The following is a 27,434-nucleotide window of genomic DNA, read 5'->3' on the forward strand; positions in this document are numbered from 1 at the left end:
GCAGAAATGGCTTCTTTCTCATCACACTCCCATACAGCTTCTCCTTGTGCAAAGTGTGCTGTATTGTTGACCGATGCACAGTAACACCATCTGCAGCAAGATGATGCTGCAGCTCTTTGGAGGTGGTCTGTGGATTGTCCTTGACTGTTCTCACCATTCTTCTTCTCTGCCTTTCTGATATTTTTCTTGGCCTGCCACTTCTGGGCTTAACAAGAACTGTCCCTGTGGTCTTCCATTTCCTTACTATGTTTCTCACAGTGGAAACTGACAGGTTAAATCTCTGAGACAACTTTTTGTATCCTTCCCCTGAACAACTATGTTGAACAATCTTTGTTTTCAGATCATTTGAGGGTGGGCTGTCCATGCTCGGCAACCATCAAACTTAACTGAACTTGAATTGTTTTGTAAAGAGGAATGGTCCAAAATACCTTCATCCAGGATCCAGGAACTGATTAAAAGCTACAGGAAGCGACTAGAGGCTGTTATCTTTGCAAAAGGAGGATCTACTAAATATTAATGTCACTTTTCTGTTGAGGTGCCCATACTTTTGCACCGGTCAAATATTGCACATTTTCTGTTAGTACAATAAACCTCATTTTAATCCTGAAATATGACTGTGTCCATCAGTTATTAGATATACCAAACTGAAATGGCTGTTGCAAACACCAAAATATTTAGAACTAAAAATGATTAAGATTAATAGGGGTGCCCAAACTTTTTCATAGGACTGTAGGTCTCTTCATCAGTAATGACACAAGACAATACTTAAAGAATCAGTGTTAAAATAAAAAAAAGTAAGGAATAGCAGAGTGAAGAAGCAACAATTATTTGAGTGTCTTTTCTAATCCTCCTACCCTCTTCATGGACTAATATGGAGAAAGTAACTGCCTGAAAAGACGAGAAGCAAACATGTTTCTCTAATAAGATATATTACTAAGTTTCATATATTAACCTCTACTATTCATTTATAACAAGTTGGTTATAACTGCAGGTATGCTTTAAGTGATGTAGAATGACATCAATCCATGAGATACATTCCCTGTTCCACATGATAGGTCATGAATAAAAGATCAATGGGGTCCTACACCTAGACCACCACCCTTCAGTTGCTTGAAGTGCTCGTGTGTGCACTGTAACCCCTTTACTGTACGTCCTCTGATTCATAGTGTCTGTGTGATGTAACAGTCTCTCCCATTCATTCATAGTTACATAGTAGATGAGGATGTATATAGACATCAGTCCATCAAGTCCAAACTACAACCCTACAGTCCTCTACAGTGTTGATCCAGAAGAAGGCAAAAAAAACAAACATGAGGCTTATGCCAATTGCACCATTTCAGGGGAAAAAATATCTTGTGTAGAAAAATACATTGGAGTCCACAGCCAACCACTTGTGCACATTAGCTGAAATCCCTGAGTGCATCGCTATGACTAAGAGGCATTTGCCTTGAAATGCGTCATAGGTTCCAGTATATAGCGTTGGTCCTGTCTTTTTGTTGTTCGGTATGTTTTCATGATTTTTTTCATTATGTTTTGCACTCTGTCTTGTGATGATTTTTATATAGACTATGTTTTTTTTCATTAAAATCTATGTTTTAATTACATTTTTCGCATTTCCTTGTTATGCTGGATATCCATTTTTGTTTTCTAAAAAATTCCTTCCCGACTCCAATCAGTATAAAAAGCCTTGATCAAGGTGACCTTAAAATCTATGAGACAGCTGAAATTACATTGTGCAGTCAGGATGAATCAGATGGCATGGGATGGGGTCACAGAATTGATCTTTTATCTATGACCTATCCTGAGGATAGGTAATCAACAAAACAGAAATGCAATGACCCTTTAAGTTTAGGTCTTACTGCAGAATTCACTTGAAGACAGGGCAGGACACCAGCTGATTTTTCAGTCAGTGGAAAAAAGACACTTCTGTCCCAACTGAAATGAACAGGAGGCAATTTTTTTTTGCAGCACATTCCACCACAAAAGGTTCTGTCATGTGAACCTGCAGTTAGTGCCCTTTTGTTCAGCGCCTTCTTGATGTCCATTTGCCCTTTACTGCCACTTTAGTACCCATTTTCACAGAACACTAAAGTGGGCATCACGTGGGCACTAAACAGAAGGACACTAAAGGGGCAATAAGTGGTAAAAGGGTCCTGTGTCTGTGGCTCCAACAAAGTAACATTGCCCTGGGGGCCAGGGGTTGGATAGACAGTGCACACCGGCGGCTCCGGCACCCCTCATCAGTATTCTGTGGCTAAAGGACAATTATATGTATTCAGAATCCGAGTACAGGATTGGGGGGCTCCTAAAGGCGCCCCTAATAATGATGTGAGTGCTGGGTGAGATCTGTGGACCGGACCGTGGCTCAGGGCAGTCAGCAGTACAGCTTGCCCTATTTGTGCCCCCTTTATTGTGTGGCGGGTGGCACACACAGCGACCGCACACATCAGACATAGCTGAGGTGACCATGATTATGCACATACACAACTCTGCTATACACAGTCTTCCTACACAGACAGCACTGCTATGCACAACCTGTCTACCCCCACAGCTCTACTATACAGCTCTACCACACACAGGCTGCAGACCAGTGTACACTCGGTACAGGCCGTCTCACAGCAGTCATGTGACCAAGCTAGTAAGGAAATCCATGCACACAATCACAAGTTGTTGCCATTGTAGTGCAGGTATCATCCACAGGCCCCGCCTCCTCGTCAGAGAGCCACTCCTCACGTCATCGCTGTGCGACTCATTCTGGCGCACGTATTACTTGTCACCCATGTAAACAAGACATGGCGGCCTCCCTGTCAAGTCGAGGTAAAAGCAGCAGCGAAGTGGATGGGGCATGCTCGGCAGACAGCAGCGATTCCCCCAGCGATGAGCACAGAGGAGTGCGGCCGTGCCCCGGGCTCCTGTCTCTCCCGGAGGAGGTGCTGGAGTTCATCCTGTGCTCCGGGGACTTGGACTGTAAGGACATCGTCAGTGTCACTTGTGCGTGCCGGCGGCTGAGAGATGTGTGTACTGCCCGGGGCACAGTATGGCGGAGGCAGCTGTTTGCCCGGTGAGTGGGTGAGTGATAGGTCAGTATGATACGGTGATGGAGGGCACTGCTGTTTACCTAGACTGAGAGGGCACTGCTGCTGGGATCTAATGAGTAACCACTGGGCCCCATAGCTGAACTATCACCAGTCTGTACTGTAACTCCCCTCAGTAGTAAATTGTCTTACTATACAAAGTATCTGCACCCCCATCCACGAGGAGTGCTCCTCACGTCTGAGGACATCACTCTACTGGGGGGCTTATAGCCAGATATCTTGATGGCCCTCACCTTGGGATATACAGTAAAGGAGTTGTCTGCCCAAGAAATCTTTTTTTTTTTTTTTTTTCTTAAAAAATCATACCTGTCTGTTTTCACCCGTCCTTGCTGGTCTCTTCTTCCTGTTCCCTCTCAATATAGTAATGTGACCCTTGGCTAATCTGTGCACGCATTATGACCTGCCTCACCCAAGCAAGGATTCAGTGTTGGGACCAGTACACCAGTCTGTTGGCATACAAGGCTTGGAAAAAGGTGCATTTTTTGTGCAGGTTTTTGCACAAAAATTGTGAATTTTTGCCTTTTGTGTCCCACTAACCAGTTTTGTAAAGGGACAGCGAGGATCAAAGTAGAGAACTGGCATGAGTTATAGCAGAAATCTCCATCAGCCCACAACTAAGCAGCTTCTTAAAGAGGACCTTTCATCAGATCGGGCACATGCCGTTCTATATACTGCTGGAAAGCTGACAGTGCGCCGAATTCAGCGCACTATCGGCTTTCCCGATCTGTGCCCCGGGTAAAGCGCTATCGGTCCCGGTAGCGTAGCTCTTTACAGTCAGAAGGGCGTTCCTGGCAGTTAGTCAGGGACGCCCTTCTTCACAGCAGCGCCTATCGCACTGTACAGTGTGAGCGGGGAGGAACACCCCCTCCCTCTGCTCACAGTGCTCGTCCATAGACGAGTATTATCAGGAGGGGAGGGGGCGTTACTCCCCGCTCGTACAGTACAGCGCTATAGGCGCTGCTGTGAAGAAGGACGTTCCTGACTGACTGTCAGAAACTCCCTTCTGACTGTAAAGAGCTACGCTACCGGGACCGATAGCGCTTTACCCGGGGCACAGATCGGGACAGCCGACATAATGGAGGGTCTTCCACTGGTAGTATGCAACCGGGTGCCAGAGATATCAGGACTGAAACTAATGGCACCCATATCACTCAAGTTTTGGAAAAGCTGGACTTACTGCCTTGGCTATGGCAGAATACTTTCAGGAAGATGCGTTCCTCACATCCCAGTGATAATGCTAGGCTGTAAGGCATTCTGACGATGGAGTAATATCAGTGCTGAAGCTAATGGCACTCATATCTCTGTGACCCAGCGCTTACCCGCAAAGGACACAAGGAAAAGACAGGGCACCGAACAGTAGGGGACAGGAAGTGGCTTAACGAGCTTAATCTATTCTTCAATAGATTCGACTCCAAGCAAATGCTCCCTCCACCAGCATGTCAGCCAACCGCCCTCCCCTCACACACCAAGACCCAACCCCCACCGACCTGCGGTCAACTGCAATCTGACTATCTGATCCTGCAGGAGTCTCAGGTGTGTAAGGAAATGAAGAACATTAGAGCGAACAAAGCGGGGGGACCAGATGGTATAAGCGCAAGAGTTCTTAAAATGTGCAGTGACCAGCTGTGTGGTATTATAACGCACATGTACAATATGAGCCTGAAGCTGGGGGTGGTACCTCAACTGTGGAAAACATCTTGCGTGGTACCAGTCCCAAAGAAACCCAACCCGATGGGCTACAATGACTACCGACCTGTAGCACTGACATCCCACCTGATGAAGGTCCTAGAGAGACTGGTCCTGACACACCTACGCCCCCTAGTGAGCTTCGCTCTGGACCCCCTCCAGTTTGCCTACCGGCCAGGCATTGGGGTAGATGACGCCATCATCCACCTTCTTCATAGAGCTCTCTCTCACCTGGAGAAACCCGGGAACACTGTGAGAATAATGTTCTTTGATTTCTCCAGTGCGTTCAACACCATTCAGCCAGGGCTACTGAGGGAGAAGCTGAACCTTGGTGGTGTGGACCATCACCTGTCCAACTGGATCCTAGACTACCTGACAAACCGCCCTCAGTATGTGAGAGCCCAGGACTGTGTGTCTGACACTGTGATCTGTAGTACGGGGGCACCTCAAGGTACAGTTCTTGCCCCATTCCTCTTCACACTGTACACTGCTGACTTCAGGCACAACTCATCCAGCTGTTACTTACAGAAGTACTCCGATGACTCTGCTATAGTCGGTCTTATCACTGATGGCGATGATAGGGAATACAGAGACTTAAACCGGGATTTTGTTGAATGGTGCCAGCAGAACCAGCTCAGGATTAATGCTGGGAAGACCAAGGAGATGGTGGTGGACTTTAGTAAACGGAGAGGTGCTCCGACCCCGGTGGAGATCCAAGGAACATGTATTGAGATAGTCAGGACCTATAAGTACCTGGGCGTGCTCCTCAATAATAAACTAGACTGGGCTGATCACCTGGAGGCGCTGCACAGAAAGGGCCACAGCAGACTCTACCTGCTCAGGAGGCTGAGGGCCTTCGGAGTCCGGGGGACACTTCTTAGGGCCTTCTTCAACTCTGTGGTTGCCTCAGCCATCTTTTTCGGTGTGGCCTGCTGGGGAAGCAGTATATCAACCAGGGACAGAAATAGACTTGACAGGCTGATCAGGAGGGCCAGCTCTGTCCTGGGGAGCCCCTTGGACCCAGTACAGGTGGTGGGTGACAGAAGGATACTGTCTGTGGTGACCTCCATGCGGGAGAACAAATCCCACCCCATGTATGGGACCCTGATGGGACTTGGCAGCACTGTAAGCGACCGTCTGCTTCACCCCAAGTGTGAGAAGGAGCGCTATCGCAGGTCCTTCCTTCCAACCGCGACCAGGCTGTATAATCTACATCAGACCAAACGAAGAGCTCTCCGCACAGAGAACTAATGATTATGAGGATGACCATGAGGTCTTCCTCTTTCTCTTCTGTTTTTCCTTAGCTGCCATGGACTCCTAGTATATCTTCTCTTCTCAGCTTATCTGTGTCTACGTCTGTAACATATTACTCTGTATTATCCTGTATCTGTATTACTATGCTGCTGTAACACGCTGAAATTTCCCCAAGGTGGGACTATTAAAGGATTATCTTATCTTAATTCAACTCATTATTGGCTTTATAACAATATATAATACCGCCAGTCTGTGAGGACATGAAAGGTTCTCTTTAAGGAAACACTACTGTCATATGCAGTGTGTGTGTGTGTGTGTGTATATATACGTATAGAAGATACAAAGGGACATGATGTGGACATTCTGTGTAATTTTTAATTCTTTTATTGGCTGGTTCATATTTTATTATATAACTATGGAAAGTACAGTGATGTATTGTATTTCCTGTGCTGGCTCTTTAACTTCCTCTCTGGTATCCATTCTCAGCACAGCTTTGAGGATTTCTTATCTCCTCATTGTTGACCAGGGAAGAGTGGAAGGGTAGTGATTCAGTCAGAGCACTGCTCTTGCAGTATGGGGATAATTTATGGGGAAGATAGTGTAACCCCCCTCCCCTTCCCCAGCACATTATATTGTCACCACCATGTTACAGAGCATATTACAGTGCTAAACAATATACTCTTGTTATATATGTCACTTTTTAGACTTTGAGAAAACCAACTCATTCAAATGAGACATTTAGTGCACTGGGGGCGGTCCTACAGCACAGCACTGTTCTTGTCATTCAGTGTCCTACAATCGCCTATCTGTGCAGTGAGAGTTGGTCCTTCTGCTATGACATCACCCATCCTACTTGAGCAACAAGAGCAGTGCTCCAGGAAGACTTATTAACAAGTCAATTTTTTTGGTTATTTTTCACTCTTAGCCTAAAGTCTTTTAAAGGAGACTAACCTCTGGAGTGGCCAGGGCTGGTGTAAATGGCCGGGGGAGGGGGAGTATACTCTTCTGTCCCCAATGCTCCGTTGTCCCTTGTCACTTGGCAGGGCTGGACTGCTGAGAGCAATCGTATGTGAGTGACCTCACTGGTGGTCCCTCGCCATAAGTTGTGAAAAAATATTTTTCCATGAATGTTAAAGGGATTATGTCATGAAAAGTATTTCTCCACAGGTCAGACCCTGACTGACCCCGAGCACTGGGGATAGCTTCCCCCAATGTAGGTGTGTCTCTAGGTGGTCCCATTCATTTCAATGGGAGCTTCGTAGACTGTCAAAGTAAAGCTCTCTGTTACCTCTAGTGAGATGCCTACATTCAACCTGGTTTTAGTCAGGCTGAAGGTGCAGCGGGAGCATTGTACATTCTCAGGATTGGTGCAGGTCTTGGCGATCAGACCCCCACCAATCAGGTATTTATCTTCTATCCTATGGGTAGAGGATAAATAGATTTTGTGGCAGAATCCCTTTAAGTCTCTTTAATGAATCCTCCAGATATTCCTTGCTACTTGTAACTGCATGGCAACTTATGAATGGCCATTTGCTGTCTTCTCTCCTGTCTGATTTGGTGAATAATTGTATTCTGTCTGATATAACAATTCTGCAACATCTTTTTCTTGAAATACTGTATTGTACTGTTCATCTGTTATTCCCTTAAGAAACGATTTATGAAAAGCTGTGTATGACCAATTTGGTTTGTGTCCCTATATGCCTTGCCATTGTTCAGTCAGAGCAGTATCCATGTGTGTAGAGACATGCCCCACTCCTCAGTTTAGTCATACATTTCTTGTAGGAACAGCACAGTGTACAGATGCTCTGGAAATCTTTATATTATAGAGCATAAAAGTATTTACTAAAGCACAGTGTCAGGAATGGCGACAACTCTTCTGTTCTTTTTTTTTTTTTTTTTTTTTTTTGTTAACAAAACTATCCATGTCACTATCTTTGATACAATGTGTGATAACTAGAATGTATGCAGTACGTGGATAAGAATCACTCTTTGGACAGAAAACTATTTCTACAAACTGCTTACCTGCCCTCAATTCTGCCTGTTATATTTAGCTTTCTTCCTAGCCATGCTTTACATGTGTGATTGTGGAAACCCTCTAACTACATATCTAACAGTCTTTCTCTTATGATATAGGTGGCCATCTCTTATGAAATATTACAACCATTGGGATCTTCTGGACTGGCTGGAAGAGTACAAGACCAGATACAAGGCTGGACTGGAGGCACAAAAAATAGTGGTCACGTTCTCGAAGGCACTCATCATTGAGCATGTATGTTGCTTTTCAGCATTCATATAATGATGGGGTATTCTGGATATCTCAAGGGTGGGATAACTTGCTGATCGGTTAGAGGGCCATTCACTGGGACCCCCTTTGATCAAAAGAATAAATGTCCCTTGTGCCCTCAAAGGAATGAAGTGGCTGGTCTCTGCAATCTCCAGCCGTCCCATAGAGAATAAATGGAGCCACATTGCTGGTGCTGCTCCATTCATTCTTGGTGAACAGGACTCCGAATCATGTGATCAGTGGGGGTCCCAGTAGATGTATAGTTTAGTTGTATATAGACTCTATTGCAATAGAGGTCCTGTTAGGAGCCTCCTCTGTCTCCCATACTAAACAATCACAGGTAGCATATGACACCCCCAACTCAGTCTGATGGCTATAACTACACAGCTCTGACCTCACAGTTGCTCATAAAAACCCTAGACTTTCATTTAAAGGGAAACCACAACAAATCATACAAAAAAATATATCAAATAAAACGGACCCCATTATAGTCTATGGGGTCCGTGCGCTTTAACTGCACAGCACTTGCAGTTGCGCTGATAAAAAGTCAGCTCCCTCATAACAGCAAGCTGCCAGCTCTCCTGACTAGCAAAGACAAGCCTGCTGCAGAACCAGTGTTGATTTGCCGCAGGCTCGTCCTTGCTAGTCAGGAGAGCTGGCAGCTTGATGTTACGAGGGAGCTGACTTTTTCTCATAGGAATGAACTGACCAGCGTTGATTGGCCAGTGTACAGCATTCGGCCAATCAACGCTGGTCCTGCCGGAGGCTCGTCTGTGAGAAGGCGGAGTCCAAGATCGGACCACAATGGAGACTGCTGTGGTCCGATCTTAGACTCCGCCTCCTCACAGACAAGCCTCCCGCAGAACCAGCATTGATTGGCTGAATGCTGTACGCTGGCCGATCAACGCTGGTCAATTCATTCTTATGAGAAAAAGTCTGCTCCTTCGTAACAGCAAGCTGCCAGCTCTCCCGACTAGCAAGGACGAGCTTCCGCAGAACCAGCGTTGATTGGCCGAATGCTATACACCGTATAGCATTCGGCCGATCAACGCTGGCTCTGAATTGAATATTTACTGCGAATAGCTACTCTATCGAATACTACTCGCTCATCTCTAGGGTCATTCCGTGTCAAGTGAACCAATGATTTTTCCCTCTATAATTTTAATTCTTTTGAGATTTTGTTATTTGGTAATAGTGTGTCAGAGAATGCAAAATGTGAAGAAAAAAAAATTCTAGAAATTTTTTTGGATTTTTAATTGATTTTCAAAGTTCAGAAAAAGTGCGAATTTCTGTGTTGCCTGCCTTTACATTTCTTCTCATAACTTAGGCTAGAAAAAAGATAGAGAAACAAAATAAACGCCATTCTACTCAGAACTATACAGGCTTTTACCAAATATGTCACAAGAGTATCTTTGTTAATATTTTACCCATGTGAACGCAAACGCAAAATTTTAAAACGCATTTCCGAAAAAAAAACGTTTTATTTAAAAATTTCAAAAAAATGCACATGGGCCTGCTATGCCCTTAGCCACATCTGTACCAAAATTCAAGTTGGGATCGCAATGGGATAATATTTTAAAATATAACTATTAGTGTCATTCCGAAAATCTTGAATTCAGATCTGTTCAGCCTGTGGTCTAAAAGTGTGGGGTCTATATGTGAGATATGTACAGAGAATGATCCACCTCACAAAAATTTAATGTTAACTAGTGTCAGACTAGCAGTATACAGGTCCTGTAATATGACACTAGAGTGGGACCATCTCTCTCAGAGGTGTGTTTCTGGTAGGACACTTATTGTAGTTCACAACCAGACATTTTACAAGTCAACAAAAATCAGATATTAACTCAGGTGGAGCCTAACACCATGACAGGCCGTACATACTCTTTGACACAAAAGGAAATGGCCATTGCTAGTAAGCGCTTATGGACAAGATTACATTTCACTCACTAGAAAGGACAAATTGATGATAAAAGGCCAGTAGTTTAAAAATGTCCTATTAATTGTTTGATTAGTTCATATTTTATAGAATGAGGATTTATCTACTGGACTATTTTTCTTAATAAATTACATGTTTAGTGATATAATAAAAAACAATTGTTACATGTAGAAATAGGTGTTATAAATATTGGTTCTTGTACTCTTGTTAACATATAATTAGGATGAGACTATTTAGTAAATCGCACTTGAGGATATGAGCAGCTTTTTTCTTTCGGTTTGTTCAATGCATTCAGGTTGAAAATGCTGAACAAGCTGTGTTCTGATGATAAGATGTATTTGTTCTGGCACTTACAATATTTGTTTATGTTTTTTTTTATTGTTGCATATAAATGTTGAATTCAGCAAGTTGTAATTTGAAAAGAAAAAAGGAAGAAGCTCACACAAACATAAAATCAGATGATTAAAGGCTTAAAAAAAATAAATAAAAAAAATTGATCCCAATTTGGTTCCAAGTTGAAAACCTGTACAAATATAACCAAGAACACAAGTAACACAAATGCATTTTTTCACAATTTTAAAACATACGTTTTTTTCACAATTGCGCATCAAAATTTTGAATTTGATTTCTCCAAAACAAAATATAAAGAAACATCGTCTTGTGACATATCAAATGAAAGCCGGTACCTCTCTGAGAAAAATGATGCCTCTCCCACCTATTTATCTTAATTCTAGCCCAAGATATGTTAAAAAACGTAAAGCCATACCAGGCCAAAATTCACACTTTTTCAAAACTTTAGAAGTCTATAAAAAAATTAACTGAAGAAAAAAATTCAAAACTTTTTATTTGTAATTAACTTAAGTTGTACTTCATAAAAATAAAAAAAAATCTAAAGACGTCAGGTAAAAAAAATATTCCTATTTGGATCACTTGATATGGAATGACCCTCTAGTAATGGATCCTGTGATGACCTATTCACAGGATAGATACTAGGACCGAGTGTTGGACCCCCACCAATCATCTGGAAGCTTTTTACAAGGTATGTGATGTCTGGAATGGGAACAGTGCAGCTTCCAGCCATATACGTTGTATACAGGTTTCAGATTCAGCTAATCAGTGCAGGCGGGGTTTTGGACTCGTGTGGATAGATCATTTGTATCCATCACCCTTGGGTCCTAGCAACCTCTTTACTCTGTATAGCTCTAAGGAGAGGGGACATGACTGAAACCTAAATATCTTAAAGTTATAAATCTGATTCAGGAGGGAAAAGTGTGTCAGTTTTTGTGGGTTTTTTTATTATTAAAAAAAAAAAAAAGTGCAAGGGGACACAATCTGAAATGAGTTGATGGGGCCAGAATCAGAAGTAGTTGATGCTTGGAACAAATTCCCAACAGATGTAGTTGGGAAATCTACAGTAAGTGAATGTAAGCATGTGCATCCTAAGATGAAATAGAAATAATATAAGAGCAGGCCAGATGGAAAAGAGACTAGTATAACTCAATAAAACACGCATTAGAACAAGTGTCTTTGTATTTAGCGCACGCCATGTGAAGCCTTCAGTGACCTTGACACTTCGGGTTACCCTGTACATTTCATTGAAGATGAGCTGCTATCAATCCTCAAAACTGAGAACAGGTAAGAATCTGCAGTATTTCATGCTATGCTGTCTGCCAGACCTTGTAAGTCATATATTTCACGGCTGTGGAGTCTCCCTCATAAATGTCTGACAGCCATGGTCAGTGAGAAGCAGTCATTTAGGAAAAAAGCTATTGAGTGAATTGAAAATATGTAACGTGCAAAACATTCAATACCAGTAACTGTATAGTGTGTTATGCAATATCTGTGGGCGGGAAACAGATCAAAGTCATGATGTGTGCCAGATGCAACCATGCTAGAGGGCGCTTCTTCCATTAATTTGTGTGTAAGCTCTGTTATGATGGACGCAGCTAATATATCCAACTACAGTTTGCCACAGAGAACAGCTATGTGAATTATTTACTGGCACCCTCAGGATGGCCCATTCTAGGACACTGAAGTTTCTACTGAACTATTACAGATTTAAGATTTGTTGTATTATACAGCCTGAAATTTATTTCTGTTTTTAGGAAATGCTTGGCGCAAAAGTACTGTGCAAACAAAATTCTTTATTTCATGCGCCAAGAGGCCACTCTATGCAAATTAAAGAGCTTTCTTCAGAGACCAGTGGATCGCCAAGACATCTTGGAAGGTTGGTCATAAAATATTCATTGTACCAAGTTCTTAAGGGTACAATGTATAGTAACTTACAAGGAATCTCAGCATTTCTGATTTCTTAACACCCCTCTCTCCCTACAGTTTTGAATGAGCAAGACTCTGGGCTTGAGCAAAGTGCATGCGTGGTCTTATTTTAAAGCAAGGATTAAGATCAAGGTCATGCCTGTAGCTCACATAGATTTAGAGATGTCACTGGTTAAAGCGGAGGTGCATATACTCGCACTTTTCACTTTAGCCATTGTGCAGGTAAACAGGAGCAGCAGACCGGGACTAGAGAATCATAAAATCATTTCTACTTCTCCCAAGGAAGGGGGGGGGGGTACCATGGAGATTTGTTCGTGATATCACCTCCATTATCAATCAGAAGAATATTTGCCAGTTAACCCCTTATGTGCTGCAGTCAATGCGCTCAGCAGCACCTACGTTGTTTTACAGAAAAAAAGTAAAAACAAACACAATTTGTTAATTTGTTTCACCACAACTGTAACAACCCCTAGAATAAAATTAGTATGTTATTTATTCTACATGATAAACACCATAAACCTTTACCTAAAATACATTAAAATAAATTGTAGGTGGATAAAAGGTTACTAGCTTAAAGATAAAATGCACATAAGGCACCAGAGTTCTGTGCAAACAATATTTATTTAAGGTATAAATTCAAAATCTGCAATAAAAAAAAGTGACAATTTCAGGAGGGTTTTGTAAATTTAATGTGACTTAGGGGTTAAAACAGCTGATAGCACTACATAGAGGATGGGGAGAGTAGTATAAAGATGTCAGGGGTGACGAAGGTCATGCAAGTTCATACTTACACACATTTATATATTTTTGTCTTTTGCCAGGGGCAGTTCTCATTGACCAGTACTGCAATCCTCTTGAAGATGTCAGCCTTGCAAATATTCAAGCAGAGATTGATGATATTACAAGGAGGGTGAAAGTTTACTTAAGTGCAAAAAACAGCAGACATCCAAGTTTGTCCCTGAGGGCAGGTTTGTACATCTAGTACTACCAGAATAGTTGCATATTGTAACATATGATGTTGCAATTGCCATTGTACTTTTTTTTTTTTTTTTTTCTATAATAACCCAAGCACAGTATGTATCCAAGAAAATAGGCAGGACTCCGTAGTTTTCAAGGAAACAATAGTGACATTTATGCCATGTGTAGGCAACGATTCACCTCTAGCGAGGCTTTGAGGCTCTGGGCTGAGCACCCACCATTATCCTGGTACTTCTGTGGACTTTTTTTTTTTTTCAGAGCTCAGTATGGATATAGACTTGAAGGAAGAAACATATGAGCTGTTTAGAAATAAGCTATTGCATATCAAAACTTCCCATTTTCTTTAGGACTGTCCCATGTGTATCATATGCTTGAAGAAAGTGTATGTTGTGATAGAACATTTTCCTTTTGATCCTGAGTGACATTGCTTGTTCATGACTATAGTTTAACACCCTTGACATTACAGGTAATGTATCATATATAGAAGATCTTGATTTACAAGGACAAGCTCTGGATGCTCTGAACCATGTTCTCTTTACTGAGATGAAGTTTAAAGGGAATGTGTCAGACTTCTATAATCCTCTGAATTCATACATCCACCAGGTAAGATAGTGAGGAGCCTTACTTGACTAAATGTTTTATGTCCTATTCTGTAGTATTTATTCTCCACTCTTCTTTTTATTTTTGCAATAAATGCAACTTCTTCTGAGGAATATACCCTCAAAATGTAGGAATCAGTTGCGCGCTCCTTTTGGTGGAATGAAATGCTGGTACGCTGATGTAACAAGAACGTGATTTATTTAAGATAACACGTTTCGGGGTCCTTTGGTACTCCAAAGGCACCACCCCTTCATCAGATCTTTAGTGTTCGGCGTTCAGAAGTGTATACACAGCGTGTTGCCTGTATGCATACTGAGACCAGGAGCATTTGCATATCTCCCCTCAACCTTGAGTCACGTGCCTCTGCACCTTCCGGGGCTTTTTCTAAATCTATTTAGCCACGTGACTGGCAACACACTGTGTATACATTTTTGAACGCCGAACACTAAAGATTTGATGAAGGGGTGGTGCGTGTGGAGTACCAAAGAACCCCGAAACGTGTTATCTTAAATAAATCACGTTGTTGTTACATCAGCGTACCAGCATTTCATTCCACCATAAGGAGCACGCAACCGGTTCCTCCATTTTGAGGGTATATCTCTCAGAATAAGTTGCATTTATACCGTTCGACCCAAGTGTTGTAAGCCGAAGACGCGGCCCTACAAATTCGGTGACTAATACCTGCTTGCGTATCATAAAGGCGTAAGACAAGATAACTGACTTAAATCCACAAGGTCTCATATGCCTAATTAGTGCGGCCACGCTTGGTTCGTTATATTTCTTTTGGTTCACTTATATTTTTGCAAGAAATTTAGCTTTGAGTTATGAAGCGCTGTTTTGTTTAATGTGTTTTTCTTATCTAACAAGCAAAGTGGATTTAGTATTACATGGCAGCCAATGCTCAGCTGCTGCCCTCCCAAATGCAATACATTAGAACAGCGGCAGTAATCATCCCTTACTCATGTTCAGATGGCAGGGACAATTACCAATCCCTTTTTCCGCTGTTCTAATCCATGGGGCTAAGGGCACATGAACCGGGAGATGAACATCATTATTAAGAGCTAAGAGGCAAAGAAATCTGGTGGTGGAACGTAATGCTCCAATAGTGTCCTCTATACAATATAATGTCCCATCAGTGCCTGCCACACAGTACTGTGCTCTATTAGTGCCCACCATGCAGTACTCTATTAGTGCCTGCTGCACAGTATAATGCTATTTATACATCAGGGAAAAGTAAAATTATTATTAAATATTTTTTCCTAATTTTTCTTGCCTAATGCTGGGTTCACACCAGCATCCAGTCTCCGTTCTCAGGTTTCCGTCTTCTGCAGACAGAAGACGGAAACCTGTCAGACAGTGTCCGGTCCTGAGCGCCGGTGAGCGTTTTGTGCTCTCCGCGACGAAACCGTTTTTTTAAACCGGACACAAAAGGACTTTGTGTCCGGTTAAAAAAAACCAAAAAACTGTTTTGCTGTGGAGAGCACAAAACGCTCACAGGCACTCCTGGCCAGACACTTTCCAAACCCATGCATTTGAATGGGTTTGAAAAATGCCTGCAGGTTTCCGTTTCCTGCCCAGTTCCAGGCAGGAAACCTGTATAAACGGAGACCGGGGCGCAGATGTGAATGAGCCCTAAACCTGATGTCCGTCTTTCTGTCAGATGCATATACTAGTCTGAAAAATACGGTAAATTGGCAGGTATTTGTATTTTAAGGGAAAGTTATTTAAAGAGAGTGTTCAATATTTTTAAACACGTTTTCATTCAGTATTGACCTTTCTAAAGATGAAGAGTGTGAATAGTACAGTGCCTTGCAAAAGGCATGAAAACAATTGATATTTCACAAAAACTGAAAAGAGAGATAATGGAACTGTCATATGTGAGTGACTCACAGCATCAGCGAGTACAATCTGATAAAGGCTTATTCAGGAAAGTTTCTGCAAGACAATTTAATGTTAAAGGGCAGCTGGAAAATGACACTGAAGAGCAGCAAACAAGTATCTGAAGCTTTTTTTTGTCTCTGGAGTGTCACAAACCTCTCGCCACAGGATCCGTCACAGACTGGCAGTTTTGCAAAGGCCTACAGATTGGCCACTGTGAGAAGTGTTTGCAGTGGGCTCAGAAGCACATGAAGACTGATTTTCAGACAAATTTACTGACGGATGAATGCCATGCTACACTGGTCGTTATGGATGGAGTTATGGATGCCTGGTACTTATGGATGGGTTCTGCTCATACAAAATTGCAATGTGACCAAAGAGGTGGCAGTGATATATTGAGCCAGAACACTGGGAAGTTCCTGTACGGTCCATGAGCATATGAAAGTGAGCTGTGAATGATACTTGGAGGCCGTAACTGAGCATTTTCTGCCATGGTATTAGGAAAAAAATCCTGCCTTCCAGATCAATGTATCATCCCATGCGGCAGACAAACGTTGACTTCTTCACTGCTTCAGGGATAAAAGCAGTCTCCTGACCTCATCATCTCCTGACCGCAATCCTATTAGGAATCTGTGGTGCATCCTTAAAAGGAAGATCTATGAGTGTGGCTGTCAGGATACCACATAACAGCAGCTCTGGGAGGCAATGCGAGCACCCTCCAATGATATACAAGCAGAAACTGTACACGAACGTACGAGCTCAATGATAAGAGAGTTGTTAGTCATCTCAAAGAAGGCCTCATATGTCAATATGTAACGTGATCTGAAAATATAAACTTTTTATTGTGTTTTATTTTATGTAAGAATAGCTGTGCGTGTAACAAATAATAGATTGAATGTTAGGACTCATTGAAAACTGAAGAATAATTTAGAGCAATGGATTTTGTGTTTTGCCATTATCCATACCACCAATTTTGTTTTATTTCCCCCCCTTCCTCCTGCTTGCTTTAAAGGAGTTGTCGAGGAATTCACAAATGATGATCTGTCCTTTACAATAGGTGAAAGGGAATGAGCTTGCCTGGCTGTCGAGTATGGACCTCGATGGTTCGGGTATACTGTGGCTATTGTTGAATTAAGGCTAGGTCTTTAATAGTGACTTATTCAGATATGGCAGATTTGTACAAATTAAATTACAATTCTAGTAAATGTAGGAAGAGTAGACTTGTACGAGAGCATTTATATGACCTGTACTCCTTTGTGCCTCAGGCAGATGTCTCCATGCTACACTATATGTTTACATTAGTAATAGTAATGGGAGCGTTATGGAACATTGCAGTGTGAATGGATGTACTTTGTAATGTACATCTGCTTCTGTGAAGTATGTAACCTTCCTCGCCTTTTGTTCTGTTCTCTCTGGCCATAGCGATCAATAAGAATGTGTTCCATTTGTTTTATAGGTTCTGATCAATAAGACGGGCATACCTATCAGCCTGTCTGCGCTATATCTTACTCTGGCTGAACGTCTGGGAGTGCGCTTGGAGCCGGTTAATTTTCCTCATCACTTCATGCTCCGGTGGTGCCAGTGTGCCCAAGGGTAGGCAGTAATTGTCTAAGTAACGTTATATGCTACAGGACCAGCAGACAAGATAGCTTCTCCTCTGTTTTTATGGAGTACAAAACAAAAGTATTAAAAAGAAAAAGTAAATGTGGTAACACCTTTTTAGTGTCATTTACTAACTTTAGCAATACAATGATGTTGTGCCATCTATTTACAGTGACATAGTCAGCATCAAATTCATTCAAGCATTAACTTCTACCAGAACCTTTACTTCCCCTGGAGGCAAACATCTGAGGCTGATGTCCTATATAGGGACACTGCCATAAAAATATTTTAAAAAGTTACGAATTCACTCTTATTTTTTTAATTCCTTCCTTCCTTATAATGGTAGTTGCTGTGAGCTGTTACAATTAAATGGATGTTGCCATGAACAACACAGAATAGCTGATAAGTATCTGACCTCTGGGAAGGAGGGGTCTCATCATATCATAAGAATAGGGGCCTAGTGTGGGGTTCAGTAGACGCAGTGGTGCGGACCCAAACAGTCAAAGACAGGGGCACAAAACGTGGAGCGAACCAGTTTATATAGAAAAAAACAGGGAAATAAATAAACCTTTACTTCAAGCACAAAATGAGAAAAGCAAAATACAACCTTAACTTAAGGCAAAAACAAAATAAAATCCTGCTCGTCCGAGCAACTAACTAAACAGAAATGTTAACCTAACTATACGTGTGGCGTACTACCAGCCGCAGAAAGCTCAAGCTCAACTTCGTCTCACTGGACTCGGGGTTACAGGATAGACCCATTTCACCTCCTTTCATTACCTGGATCTGCCCTAGAATTCAGGATCTGCAGCCTTTTTCTAGCCCAGTAATGAGCAAAGGACTCACACCTGAAGCTGAGAGCTACTCCAGACCTGCACTGGACCACACATAAGTCACCTTCTCACTAATATAAATATATATATTAATGTCATGCTGGAGCCCAAGAGAGGCGAGTAATACAATTTTTATGTTTGGGGTCTAAAGGGACCACAGAATATAATAGCAGTTTTGGTTTGGACCTGTTCAGTCCACACGGAACCACGGGCGATCCTCGAGAGATAGGTCTCCTAACACATACTGCTACTGTAAAAGGGGCATGACCTAAATAATCACCCCAGCCCTACTATCCTGTCAATACCACATTACTGGCAAACTTTCAGAAGTGAAAACAGAAAGGGGGCCACACGGTGGTTCAGTGGTTAGCACTGCAGCCTTGCAGCGCTGGAGTCCTGGTGTTCAAATCCCGCCAAGGGCAAAAAAAAAAAAAACAACTGCAAGGAGTTTGTATGTTCTCCCCGTGTTTGCATGGTTTTCCATTCCATATTCCAAAGACATACTGATAGGGGGGAAAAAAAAAAGTACATTGTGAGCTCTATGTGGGGCTCTCAATCTACATTAAAAGAAAAAGTGAAACCAGAAAGGTTGTCATGAAAGAATAGAGGAAAATTTCCAACCCCTCTGGATGCAGCTGCCAGAAAAGCAGCTGAATCCCTGGTGAATGCAAATACTCCCCCTCTCACTTTCACCTCAGTGGGAGCCACAGGGATAGCCAAAGTACAGCACGCCCTATCACATAGGGAGCGGAGCTGTCTGTACCCTCCAGTTGTTGAGGAATAATTATTTTCCAGTCTCTTTGGCAGTGACTTAGCTCCCAGAAGAACAAGGGATCAGGCATGTTGAAATACAACTTGCCTGATCTATGTATACCCTGATATCTGGAACTAGACCTCAATTAGATTGTTGGCCAGTCCCCCTAAAACCGATGGGCTTGGGTGATGTTCGTAATGTGTATGAGCACTTGTACAATTGTTAGTTTGCTATAAGCAGATCTAGTCTAATTATTCATTGTGTGAACTAAGCAGCCTGTACTTTACACTGGCACATGTTATCTACATGCAGAAAATCCACAGAGAGATTGCGCAGGCAGATTTGTTCTATAACATGGCAAGCAAAGATTTTGACACTATTGAGTAATTGAAACAAAATTGGTATTAGAAATTTACATAGCTTTCTACCATGTACTGCTCAAGCTTTTTTTCCCATAAGACAGTTCCTTCATAATCTTTATGGTTTGCAGAGGGTCCAGTATCACAGATTTTGTGTATGTGGATGCATTCGGATATGGGAAGTGTCTTACAGCCAAGGAGTGTGAATACATGATAGGGCAGCATGTTACCGAAGAGTTCTATGCAGCAGTCAGCACCAAGGAAGTCCTGCAGAGAATGGTGGGAAATCTCCTTAACCTGGGCAAGAGGTAAGAACACCAAGAAATGTGAGGACAAATATTATTAGCTATAGATATTTGATATTAATCTTTTATAATGCAATCATTGGTACTAATGGACTTTTCAGTTTTTTCAGGTTTCTGTCTTCTGCCCACACAAGCCGAAAACCTGTCAGACAGTGTCTGGCGGTGAGCGCCGGTGAGCGTTTTGTGTTCTTCGCAGCAAAACTGTTTTTTTAAACAGGACACAAACTCCTGCATGTCTGACTTTGTGTCCAGTTAAAAAAAAAATGGTTTCACCCCAGAGAGCACAAAACACTCACCAGCGTTCACGGCCGGACACTTTTCAAACCCATTCAAATTAATGGGTTTGAAAAATGCCTGCAGGTTTCCGTCTCCTCCCCAGTTTCGGGCAGGAAACGGAAACCTGCAAAACGGAGACTCGGGGCGCAGATGTGAATGAGCCCTGACATGTACAGATGTGAATATAATGTATAGTGCAGATGTGACATATACAGATGTCAGTATAGAACATAATGTTTCTGTTCTGCTCCAAAATCACACTAAGGCTCTATTTAGATCACATTTTTTACATCTGTTTAACAGATGCTAAAAACGGAGGCAAATGGATGACTTTCTGTATACATAGAAATCAATGTTTAACAAAAAAAAATAAAATGTGTGTGTTGCTGTTCCAACAGGGGGCCTCAACACTGTAGAAGGATTTAGAAGGATGATCCCATGCCTTTATGCAATGTTATTTGCATCCTTGAGATGTTCTTTGTCTTTTGGTAAAAATTATTTGGTAGGGGTGCCTCAAGGAATTTTTCTTTTCATGGGGACCCTGAGTCTGAAAAGGTAAAATCCTGTCCTACATGAAAGTCATATAAGGCAAATCATAACTGCAACCACATTTCACTGTGATCCTTTAGCAGAATGATTCCTGTTTGCACTGGACATTGGGCTAAGTGTAATCTGCAGTAAGCCTGCTTTGTGGGGGCAGAGGATGCCCATCACACAGCCCAGTCTTTTTGTTGTAGAAATCCAAACACATTTTTACAGTCTTGTTGAAATTAATGAAGGCAAATTTAGCTGTCATATTATACTTTGCACAGGTAATTGCTGTCCTTTGACTAGACTACTGGCCTGGACACTTAGACATTGTGCCTCATGTTCCCACCATCTCCCAGTGCCTCCTCCCATCCAACTACATTTACATGGTCAGTTACAGAGAGATTGCCACCAGCAGAGAGTCCTGTGCCACATAGATATGCCTTGGGTGCCAATTCCAGCACCAGTGGTTGCTGACCCCTGCTATAGACTATAAAGAGGTCCACAGGTTTTCCGTCTGGTTTCCACCAGTTTTATACTGAAACCTACGGAGGGAAGTCCTCTTCTCAGGTCTCCTCTCTTCGGCAATTTTTGGTGGAGTCTCCTACGGAAGTGTTATTCCAGCCTTGTGCAGTTTGTGAACATGAACGGGCCTAAAATCTGCACAAGCTTTAAAAACCTCCATCCATCCTTACAAAGCAGTACAATATTTTTTTTTAATTCAGAAATAAAAATGTTGCCCAGCGTACTCCAGAGGAGACCAGTCAGCCATACCTTGTCACTGGATTTATAAGTCACAGTATTACTGTAGGTGACTCCATATTCCTTTGTGAAACTGGGTGGATTTTCAAAGCATGATGTAAATGTTGTCATCTTTACTGACTACATATTGTATGTCCTTTCTTATTCTTTAGCATTTTATCACTTTTAGGGAAAGCAAAGATCGGACCTTTATGCTGTTGAGGGTGTCGCTGGATCTGTACCTGGCTATGTATCCAGACAGCGTGCAGCACCTATTGCTACAAGCTAGATTATATTTCCACTTGGGGATTTGGCCTGAAAAGGTATATCTACCTGAATGTCTAACGAGCCAGTAGAAACCCACATTGATTTAGAAAGGTAGCTAAATGAAATATATTATGGATATGGTTACCTTGTACAGCAGTGTAAGAACTCTTCTCTCCAGAATCAAAACCTCTGCTCCAATATGACACCACATGACCTCATACAAAGTGTGCCAGTGAAGTCCTGAGTGCACCAGGAATATTATTCATCCTTTCATTATGGTTTCTGGCCAAGTTCCAAGAATAGCTTCTACGGGAACCACTTTGTGGTAAAAAATAAAAATGCCAAGCAAATTATTATGTGGTTATTGTAGTTACACTGAAATCTAAGGGCTAGTTCACATGGGGAAGTTGGCAGCGGATTTTGACGTGGAATCCACCTGAATGAGTCTCCGGCTCATTCATTTGGGCCTAATCAATCGCGGAATGCTGCGACGGGATGCCAGGGCACTGCACCGGCATCCTGTGTACACGCGGAGTTCATTTAACTCCGTGTGAACTAGCCCTAAGACCTATGGGAACAAGGCCATCAACATAAAAGTAGCAGATTGGAAGGAATTGTGTTTTGCAGGTAGGAAATTACCATATGAAGCTTTCCATTAACATCTCAATGATATGCTTTATTTTAGGTATTAGATATTCTGCAGAAAATTCAAGCTTTAGACCCTTCACAGCATGGGGCTGTGGCATATCTGGTCCAGCATACCTTGGAGCATATAGAGAAACGTAAAGGAGACCGTGGACTAACTGTCAAGCATAGACCCAGTGAGAAGGAAGTATTGTATTCTGTAGGACTTATCGTGAGGCACAAAAGGTAAGGAGCCATTCTTATGTTTGATGTAGAGGGCAATCTACAAGTAATTCTGATGAGAAAAAGTATCACTCAAATGCTTTGACTGTTCTAAACCTTATTTAGGTAGGATTAGCACGGAGGTCAGTATAAACAGCCACTTTTGACTGAGTAACATAAAAGGAGATTTTGTGTTTTTTAAATAGTTTCCGAGCATGTTCTACCCTGAAACAGTGCCCCCCCCAAAACACCTTTTATGTTATTTTGTACCTTTCTTTAGGCTCCTGAATCCACCTCCACCTGGTTAGTGTACATCAGGGGTACTCACACTTTTTGAGCATGTGAGCTACTTTAGAAACTGACCAAGGGATAAGATCTACTACCCACTTCTTCCTGTGGGCGGGGCAGAGCGTGAGAGCAGGAGACAGCTCTCCGGTGTCTGCTTGTTCACAAAGCAGGCTGAGAATCATCTCCAGACACAGCCCTGACTGCGAACGAGTGCAAGGCCCCGGCCTGCCAGTGTCCGGAGATGATTCTCAGCCTGCACTGTCAACAAGCAGACTCCGATCCCACGATCGACCCATACGTCCTTCGCGATCGACCGGTAGATCGCGATCGATGTATTGGGCACCCCTGGTGTACATGCTACAACTCTAGCCCAGGGTGTTTCTGGTTTTCCTAGATTACATTTTCCTCACCTGCAAGTTGCAAGAGCAATATAAACAAATGGGATTCAGAGCTAAACAGTCTGCAGGCAGAGGGTTCTCGCTCCCCCATGTAATGGACAGCAACAAGGACCAAGGGTCCGTAGCAGGACGTCTGCGCTCTCTGGTTGTGAAGGCAAAACACAGGCCAAGGGTTTTGGTTTAAAAACCCTTTATTGAGGTAAGTATTACAACGGAACGCCCACAACGCTTTTCGGGCTGTAAACAATCCCTTTTTCAAGTGCAAAAAAAAACAGGTCCCTTCAGGCTTGTTTACAACTCGAAACTTGTCATACCATTCTGTTGTAATACTTGCCTCAATAAAGGGTTTTTCAACCGAAACCCTTGACCTGTGTTTTGCCTCCACAACCAGAGAGCGCGGATCTCCTGCTACGGTCCCTTGGTCTTTGTTGCTGTCCATTGTATTTCCCGGTCCACCGGTGTATGCAGACTGAACAGCTGCCACTCTCACCAGGAACCCATATTGTCTACATGCGACTAAGGTGTTGTTACTATTTCACAACCCCGCAAGGTGAGAGGCTATCTGTTCATTCCATCGCATATGTACATTGATTCATCTGAACACAGTTTACTATTACACTTAGTGCGCTCGGTGTCTCTTTTTTTTCTCTTCTTCCCCATGTAAGTGACATCATTTCAGGCGCAGCATTCTCTGCACAGTACGCATACAGAGTTAGCTTTTTCCACAAGCTATATATCCATCTTCTCAGCTTTTCCTGCACTGTAACATATTGCCTGCAGATTGCACTGCATTTTAATGATGACAGGTTGTCTTAAGGATCTCAGATGTCACATGATCAACCTAGGTGCTAATGTTGGTGAATACAGTATCTCATGAAGCTTAGCAGAGTTATAATTCTGCAGACTGTCGGGTCACACAGATTTTACAGGAAAGTATCTGAATTGAAATATTGTATAATATTTTCTTTATGGGTAATAGATTGTGTTTTATGTTATGTGTGTGTATTCACATGTGATGCTGGTTACTTGCTATTTATATCGTGTGTTCTCACTCTGAAATCTATAGGTATGGTTACTGTGGCGTTATCGTTGGCTGGGATCCTATGTGTATGATGCCACCAGACTGGGATGAAGACTTCAGGTTACCCCAACTGCCTGAAGAAGCACCCCAGCCATTTTACAGCATCCTGTTTGAAGATGGATCTTGCAATTATGTTGCACAGGGTGCGTAGTGCTAAGTTTAGCTCTTTACCATTGCCTGCTATATAGACTGATAACAAATGGTAGAGTGAATAGAAGTGCTGGATTTGATTTGTTGGTTTAGATTGGTGCTACAGAGGAGAATAAGTTTGTAGGGTTCCCTGGTGTAAATGAACTTAGCAATTTTATGTAATTTTTGGTCTATAACCTGTGTGTGAGAGTCTGCAGGCCAATTCATACAGACATGTTTGTTCTGAGAAACTTGGAATTTGTGACAGGCACCTTTCTTAGACTTGTCAGGACTCTGCTTAACTGAAACCACAGCATCACAATGATCTTTGATGCTGTGCGTTCCAGAACAACCACTGCTCTGCTGTTCTGTATGGAAATGATGCTGTCACTTCCACGGGTCTACTGTCCCATAGTGATAATGCTGTGGGTAGGGAATAGTAGGCTTATGTCCCAGTTAAGCCAAGCCACAATTGGTCCTGGAAATAAGGCCTTGTCATAGACCGTGTTTCTCAAACTGACTACGTCTGTCTGAAACAGGCCTTTTAGTTGGAACACTGGTCTTTTTCTCCTCAGAAAGAGGGCTTCTCTTAAAAGGGGGAAAGTTGCAAATTGGTGTAGGTCCCATATCTCAGACACACACTAGTCAGGAGAATGGGGGACTTTTGTCCTCTGTTGTGAATGGAGCGGTGATCGCTCCCTCTAATCCACGTAATTCAATAGGTGCAGCGCTCGGCTATCTCTAGCACTCCCATTAAAGTGGATGTAGTGGGGTGTTCGCCATTCTAACTACTGCTCCATTCAGAACAGGGGACAGCGCTCTCCATTCTCCTGTTCTGTGGGGTTTTAGGAGATACAGTAACTTAAGATGGGAATACTTCTTTAAGTTTCCCACAGTCAGTCCACTGTAGCAGCAAAACAAGGTCTGTAACAATTACAAGAATTCAGCTAATGGAAACATTCATTTGGAGTACATACAGTTAGTGGTCTCTTTGGTTTTGAAGCATTGTGATATTTAATTTTTACATTATTTACATTAGTATACATTATGTTTTCAAGGGGTTTTCTAGCGAAGGAAAGAAAAATGGTGGCCGTGGACTTATAATGAGTTAGAAAAAAAAAAAAAGTGACACTCTCCATACAGCTCCAGTTCCAATGTTGTTCTCTAACCTCTGGACTCTGCTTCCTGGTCACAGCTTGGCACACAGAAAATTCTTGGCAATGCCCATTCGACCAGTCAGTGACCCACCTCAGCCTGTAACTGTTTGAATAGGCCTTTACTGTGTTGAGATGGGACCAGGGAGTCGAGACCAGCAGGGACCTAGGTATCATTACAATGGAGGAGGCAGAGACTCAATGAGACTTGGGTCTTTATTAGAGATGAGCGAACAGTGTTCGGATCGCTCATCTCTAGTCTTTATATTTTGCCTTTACCCAATCTGAGCCCACTACCACAATTTTATTTTCCTTGGTGAGAAACCCTTTTATATTCTAGGAATAATACATGTACCAATACTGGTTACTTTCTAAATCATATGGATTCTATTTTCCTCCCCAGAAAATCTTGAACCACATCCAGAACCAGGACCAATTCAGCACCCTGATATTGACCAATACTTCTCTGAATTTGTAGGAGACCACTATATAGCGAATACAAAACTCCAGCTTCAGTACCCAGAAGACACAGCCTTCACTATTCAGCAGAGTTTACTTGGACAATCCGAAGCTCCACAGCTGGAGCCATGAGTTCGGTCTTGGAAACTTTGTGCTATTTTTTTTAATCTATAGTTCTTTTACTTACTATATGCACATGCAAGATGCCAGAATAATCAAGCACTGTTACATGGGTTCCTTTACAACAATACATTTTTGATATTCATATCCAGATTTGAGGTTCTAAGAATGGCACTCACAGCATAAGAGTAGAAGTCAGGGTTTATGAGTACCGAACATCTTCCTACACCTACCTACATCTATATATATATCTCATAGCATGCTGAAAAGTATTGTATCTTCTCCATCAAACGATAACGGTATACATTCATTAGTTACAACCTGAAGGACATATTGCAAGACAAACCACTGAATAGGTCAGTGTTGCTTACCTCTATACATCTACAGGAAAGCGGAGCAGACATTTAATGCATATTTTCTCACTACACTTTATGTATTAGCTCTTAATAGAAGAACATGGTTGTCATATTAGGGTTTATGAACTGTATATGTAAATGCCCATTGCTAGATTACTGCCTCTTTCTTATTCCACCATTCCTTGCCACAATACTCTTCTTTTTTTATGTTGACAGTGTTACCTGTTTGTTACTGAGGTGCTAACCACAAGGCTTATTCACGTAAAGGGCAATTGCTCGCTGCTATTGTATGTGAAAATGCACTTAAGTCAAACACCTTCCTTTTTACCTCTTCTTATTAGTATAAGTGGTAAGATTTTTGTTTCCTCTTGTTTAGCTTGTCTATATAAACAACCAGGAGCCCACACGCTAAAGGGATCTTTTGGGTTTACAGAACCAGCAGAGCTTACTGAGCTTTGCTGTTTCCATAACTCCCCTAGGACGGGTCCACACCTGCGCCCAGTCTCCGCTTTCAGGTTTCCGTCTTCGGCCCGAGAAACTGGACAGGAGACGGAAACCCAGCAGTCAGTTTTCAAACCCATTCACTTGACGCCCGTGGGCGTCTTCTGCCTCTCCTGCATGTCCAGTTAAAGAACACTGTTTCGCCGCAGAGAGGCACAAGACTCTCACGGGTGGTCACTTTGCAAACCCATTCAAATGAATAGGTTTGAAAACTAACTGCCAGGTTTCCGTCTCCTGTCCAGTCTCTCGGGCAGAAGACGGAAACCTGCAAAGCGGAGACCGGGCTCAGGCCCTTAGAAGTTTTAAGTGCTATGCTGGTTCCAGAACTTCCATTCACTACTAAGCGAGTTATGGAAACTGCATAGCTCAGTGAGCTCTGGTGTATGAGCAAACCCTACCAACACTGACAACCTTGATCTGGCTAAGTAATGTAATCATGGCACTCT

At 42.4% G+C, this 27,434-nt stretch overlaps 1 protein-coding gene across 1 annotated transcript; it reads left to right on the forward strand.

Annotated features, from left to right (window-relative positions):
- The first annotated feature begins 2,784 nt into the window (after positions 1-2,784).
- FBXO21 (F-box protein 21) lies at positions 2,785-26,980 on the forward strand. Its single transcript, XM_075273445.1, has 12 exons — positions 2,785-3,061; positions 8,169-8,304; positions 11,796-11,893; positions 12,364-12,485; positions 13,357-13,503; positions 13,980-14,116; positions 17,448-17,584; positions 19,671-19,847; positions 21,580-21,712; positions 22,342-22,526; positions 24,255-24,412; positions 25,956-26,980. The coding sequence occupies exons 1-12, from the start codon at positions 2,793-2,795 to the stop codon at positions 26,141-26,143; spliced, it is 1,887 nt and encodes a 628-aa protein (XP_075129546.1). The 5' UTR covers positions 2,785-2,792; the 3' UTR covers positions 26,144-26,980.
- Positions 26,981-27,434: the final 454 nt, after the last annotated feature.

The sequence above is a fragment of the Leptodactylus fuscus genome, chromosome 1 (assembly GCF_031893055.1).
Source record: "Leptodactylus fuscus isolate aLepFus1 chromosome 1, aLepFus1.hap2, whole genome shotgun sequence".
Classification (NCBI taxonomy): domain Eukaryota; kingdom Metazoa; phylum Chordata; class Amphibia; order Anura; family Leptodactylidae; genus Leptodactylus; species Leptodactylus fuscus.

What these genes read in the sequence shown, in the direction of transcription:
- FBXO21 (XM_075273445.1), top strand. Translation starts at nt 2,793, where the DNA reads ATGGCGGCCTCCCTGTCAAGTCGAGGTAAAAGCAGCAGCGAAGTGGAT. An exon ending in AGGCACTCATCATTGAGCAT is followed by an intron (nt 8,305 to 11,795) that starts GTATGTTGCTTT and finishes CTTTGTATTTAG; the next exon opens with CGCACGCCATGTGAAGCCTT. An exon ending in TGGTGCCAGTGTGCCCAAGG is followed by an intron (nt 17,585 to 19,670) that starts GTAGGCAGTAAT and finishes TATGGTTTGCAG; the next exon opens with AGGGTCCAGTATCACAGATT.